Source organism: Berghia stephanieae, chromosome 9, assembly GCF_034508935.2.
Source record: "Berghia stephanieae isolate SIO BIC M18660-M18661 chromosome 9, UCSD_Bste_1.3, whole genome shotgun sequence".
NCBI lineage: Eukaryota > Metazoa > Mollusca > Gastropoda > Nudibranchia > Aeolidiidae > Berghia > Berghia stephanieae.
Window position 1 is genome coordinate 12,883,032 of NC_088368.1, and position 5,564 is coordinate 12,888,595.

General features: G+C 37.0%; 1 protein-coding gene across 3 annotated transcripts in view; it reads right to left on the minus strand.

Annotated features, from left to right (window-relative positions):
- LOC144979716 (uncharacterized) overlaps positions 1-632 on the minus strand; it is a 77,542-nt gene extending 76,910 nt beyond the window's left edge. For 2 of the 3 annotated variants that reach the window (XM_078926653.1, XM_078926654.1), the window contains exon 1: positions 465-590. In XM_078926653.1, coding sequence (XP_078782779.1) covers positions 465-480 — 16 coding nt within the window. In that variant the 5' untranslated portion in view covers positions 481-590. Of the gene's footprint in view, positions 1-464 lie in introns of all 3 variants that reach the window. The other variant, XM_078926652.1, reaches the window with a different exon arrangement.
- Between the last annotated feature and the right edge of the window lie 4,932 nt (positions 633-5,564).

Sequence of the window (5,564 nt, forward strand, 5' to 3'; positions counted from 1 at the left end):
AGAAGAAGAAAGAAGAAGAAGAAGAAGAAGAAGAAGAAGAAGAAGAAGAAGAAGAAGAAGAAGAAGAAGAAGAAGAAGAAGAAGAAGAAGAAGAAGAAGAAGAAGAAGAAGAAGAAGAAGAAGAAGAAGAAGAAGAAGAAAAAGAAGAAGAAGAAGAAGAAGAAAAAGAAGAAGAAGAAGAAGAAGAAGAAGAAGAAGAAGAAGAAGAAGAAGAAGAAGAAGAAGAAGAAGAAGAAGAAATTGCCTTGCTGAAAAGCACGAAGCCAGAATTTTAAAGTCATTTTTATCCATCTGATAACTGATCTCTGTCAACATCGTTTGACTGTTGTTACAAGTCTTGGCTAGGCAAATCAATCAATCAATCTAAGCCACAGACAGGCAAACAGAGCAATAAAACTGAAATACCCATTAGATAGCTATATATTATAAATCCACCGTTTAAACTCAAAATAAACTCGACGAACCTTGTCTTGTTGCCATGATAACAATTTGAATTTTATAATGCTCTCTCGCACTTTGCCAGGTCCAATCTTGTCGATAAAAAATCAAGTTTTACCAAGCTGATTGTTGATTTCCTGTTAGGCATTAGCTGGCCATAAAAGTTCCTCCGGAAATTCAATTAGAGGTTGCTTGGTTTTCTACGTCACTAAAAGTGCGGTTTTACGTCATTGGCGAAAGTGCAATTTCCTTACACTAAACATTTCATTGGAGAGTATCTTATTCCACTTATTTTCCAATATAAAAGGATGGTTTACTTATGAAAGATTCCAGACTTAATGAAAAGACACGAGCGAGGAGATTTATTACATAAATTCTATCTAGTGTAGATGCAAAACAGTAATATTTTGAGATGTCAAAGATGTTAACATGATCGCTTCAAAACTCTATTTAAAGAATTCAATGATACGTTAAGCAGAAAAGTCAGTGGAGCAGGCACAAATGTTGACAATAACAAGAAATGAAGTGAGTAGGAAAGTGCCAGATGACAACATAGAATAAAAAACCTCGCGGCGGTGATGGGAGCTCGAACCCGCAACCTTACTGGTACGACAGCTCCACCTGGCCGGGGAGATCGTGACTCTACCGTATGAGCTATCCACGGTCCCCCAAAAAGTCGCTTCAAACCTTAGTCTAACTAGAGCTTCTCTCACTGACGTCTTGAGGTCATGAGTTCAACTTACACAAATTCCCTCGAAGTTAGTTGGCCAACATTTAAGCTTAATTGTTTGTGTATGTTGAACTCGTGACCTCAAAAGATTACCAAACATCAACGTCCAGATAACATAACTATAGACCTCATCGACCCCGTAGACATGACATCTATCAGATAGGAATTTAGATTCCTCTGTATTGAAATCACGATGGCCGTTGAGGCTGCAAAGTCGGTCGACTATGCCAGCGAACAGCTTGAAGTCAAATACTTACTTATTCCTTTTAACTCCACCTGGGACTGTCTTTGGCTACCATCTTTGGCTCTTTCCACGACATTTTGGCACTTTTTAATTTAACTCACTCAATCCTAGAATTGTTTTTAACTTTTCAAGATTTGAAAAAAAATGTATTAAAATGAGCCTGTGCATATATATATTTTTATTCAACTACCTCTAACACTAAGATGTTAAATTAAAAACATTAGCTTTGATACTACACCTATAATTTGTCTCTCTGTGTAATAAAAAGACGTGGGGTAAAAGTAACCCGGGTAAACTACGGATATAGTCGGTGTCAGGGTTGAGTGAGTTAACCAGTAGATTTTTGACCAATCAAAACATGGATTTTGTGACACCCCTCACACGTGCTCGGACAAACATAGTTGGTTGGTTATAAACAGTAACGTGAATGAAATCGTCCTCTCCCTGGTAATTGTTATCGTTTTTATACCGCCAAATGGGTGATTAGTTATCACACGATTTTCTCGTTCGGATTATGAACGTTTAAATTTACACATAGTTTTCTGTGTTAGTTCCATTGATCAAGCGGTAGAACAGTGGGTATTTTACTTAAACACATACCATCGATAGTAAAACGTGTGTAGTTTGCTGTGTATACCAATCACTGGTATTGTTTACATAATGACGATTGTCCGAGAGGCGTGGTTATCTACCTATCTATTCCAAATTAGCGGTCTTTGCCATGTTGTTGATGGACATCCTCTTCGCCGCTGACATTGGGGGTTCCAGTCAAGTTCTGTCCTTGTGATGGATGGGTCTCTTCTCAGGGTGTGTCCAATCCATTTCCACTTTCTTTGTCGTATGGTTGTTGCAATAGGTGTCTGTTGGCAATTATTGTCCCACAGCATTTTGTTGGTGACCTTGTCTGCCCATCGGATGTTTACGATTCGACGCAGACAAGCGTTAATAAAAAAAACAAACCTGTAGCTTGTTCTCTGTGGCTTTAGTCTGCTACCAGGTTTCTAAGCCTTGAAGAATGACCGACTTGACGTTTCTGTTGAAGAGTTTTAATTTGGTTTTCGAATAGAGGTTCTTATTTCTCCATATCGATTTTAATTTGTCTGGCTTTTGATATTCTTGACCATATTATGTCAGCATCTGGTCCTCTTTGTTCATCTACAATGCTCTTTAAATATGTAAATTTTGATACATTTTCAATTTCTGTGTCATTCAGCTGAAATGGAGTTGTGTTGTTGCTGTTGGTTATCATTGGGTTTTTTTTCTCAACATTTATGTCCATGCCCGTTGATTTTGCTGTTGCATAGAGTGTGTTCCCTTTATCTTGCATGTTTTTCCAGGTATGAGCTAGAAGACTTACATCATCAGCGAAATCAAGATCTTCCAATTTTTCATTAAAGTTCCAATGGATCCCGCGTGGATTTTTTGTGGTTGTTCTCATGATTCAGTCGATCCCCAATGAAAATGATATTGGGGAGAGTAAGCATCCTTGTCGCACACCATTTTCAATGTCGAATGGTTCTTTAATTGATGATAGTAGATGGCATTTTTAGTATTTTCATATGGTTTCTGAAGTAGGTTCACAATCTTGTTGGGTAGGCCGTAATGTCGAAGAACCTTCTATGTTACTCCGCGGCCAATCATGTTAAAAGCCTTTTTGAAGTCTACGAAGTTTATGTTTAGTGGTAACTACCACTCTTTTGATTGTTCGATAATAATACGCAGTGTTGCTATTTGGTCTCTGCAAGATCTGTTTGATCGAAACTCTGATTGTTCGTCTCTCATTTTTAAATCAACCAAATTCTGATTCTGTTGAGGATTATTAAAGAAAAGATTTCGCTGGGCAATGATAGAGATTGTATTCTTCTCCAGTTCTTACAGTTGTTGAGATCTCCTTTCTTTGGTATTATTACAATGTATCCAAGTCACTAATCCTGTGGGATCTTCTCATTCTCCCAAATTGTTGTGATAAGTTAAAAGAGTGTTTTTGTTGTACTAAAGGATCTGCTTTTAGTGCTTCCGGTGGGATATTATCTGGTCCTGGTACTTTGTTATTTTTGGTTTGTCGCATAGCATTTGTTATTTCGCTGAGTAAGGGAGTGGGGATGGCGTCAATATTGATGTCTAAATCCCCTCTCTCTTCTTATTCTGTTAAGTTCTGTACAGGCATACAGTTCAAAAGTTCACTAAAATATTCCTTCCATCTGTCTACCTGCTCTGCTGGCTTAATTAGGGTGGTCCCGTTTTTTTTTTTGTTGATGATAGGTCTGTTGGTATTTGTTCTTCGTCCTAATAACTGTTTGATGATATTGTAGAGCTCTTTTAGGTCTCTTTTTTCACCAACGTTTTGTGCGTCATTTTCTAATCTATTCATAAGGTCTCCTTTTCCTTTCGGGCACTTGTTTCTACTTTTTAAAATTTTTGATGTGTAGAGTCTAATGAGGTGATGTTTCTGGGTTCTTGTCTTCGTTTGGTTTAGTTTCTGTTTGGTCTTTCTTCGTTCCTCTTTGACATTTATTGTGTCGGGACTAATCGTAGTTTTATATTCTCTTCTTTTGGATCCTATATTGTCTTCGCATGTTTTTATAAGTTATGTTTGCTTTACAACTTCCCAATTCTTTTCCACTGATTCTTCTTCTAAGTCTGACAGTATCTCAAATCTATTTAATTTGGCAGAGAAAGCGAAAATTTATTCCTATCCTGATTTCCTCTGCTTTTAGTTTTACTACATTAACTTAATGTCGCTTTAAGTTAAAACGTTTCTGATTCTTTGGGCTAGTATTGTTCATTGTAGCTTTCTTGATTCTTAGTTTTGTTACAAGTAGGGAGTGGTCTGATTCAACATCTGCTTCTCTATATGTTCGTGTGTCTATCGTTGTCCTTTGCTATAGGCTAGAAATAGCAATGTGATCAATCTGGTTTTCTGTTAAAGTGTCTGGTGAGCTCCAAGTTATTTTTTGAACATTTCGATGTGGAAATATAGTATCTCCTATAACCACATCATTCATTTGGCAGAAATCTGCAAAGAGTTCTCCATTTTCCTTTATGCTTCCTATCCCACCTTTGCCCATTATTGCTTCTCTGCCGTGTTGTAATCTGAGGCCTTAGCGTTTAAATCCCACATTAGTATGACGATGTCTCTGTTATGTACCTGGCTGATCGTGTTCTAAAGTTGGTCACAGAACTGATCTTTATCCTCTTTGTCTGCTTGGTTGGTTGGGGTATAGCACTGGATGACTGTTACATTTTGAAAGTTTGAGTAGAATCGAGCTGTCAAAATTCTATCGTTAATTGGTTCCCACTCAATTATGCTCTTGTTTGCATTTTTTGTTTAACATCAGGCCCACTCCGCTTCTATGGATGTTTCCTTTGTCAGGTACTCCAGAGTAAATAAGTTGGTGACCAGTAGCTAGTGTAGTTTGTCCTGATGATAGCCATCATCATCATCATCATCATCATCATCATCATCATCATCATCATCATCATCATCATCATCATCATCATCATCATCATCATCATCATCATCATCATCATCATCATCATCATCATCATCATTATCATTATCATCATCATCATCATCATCATCATCATCATCATCATCATCGTTATTCTTATTATACGCGTTTTTGGCGTGTTTATTTTTTTAACCTTCCCCACTGACCGGGTGTAATCCATCCAGTAGACCCCTTCCAGGATCTTTATACAAGCCCGTATTGACACCATGAGTTAAAACTCAACGTATTCCTCAAGATAGTTGTATTACACAACATAGGAGAAATTGACTGTATTCATTATGACATGGACATTGGTCACTTCTGCTTTGTTTTTTTTTGTTTTTCGCACCCGTTTCCCACTGACTTGTATATTACACCCGTACACTTTAAAGGAGGAAACCATTATATCGAGGAACTGCCCAACTTTTTGTTATGAAAGTTTAATAATAAAAAACACGTTTTAATCAATATAAATAGAACAAGAGGGTTATTTAACCCTTTCCTTACCAACCATTTTCAGAATTTTCCCCAAAATTTCACATCCATCCAACACAAAAAAAAAAACTTTTTTTTTTTTTTACTAAAACAGAAAAGCAGCAAATACATTCTATGCATAATATTGATCAACAAAATGAACTCTATCAACATCACAGTGTCATGT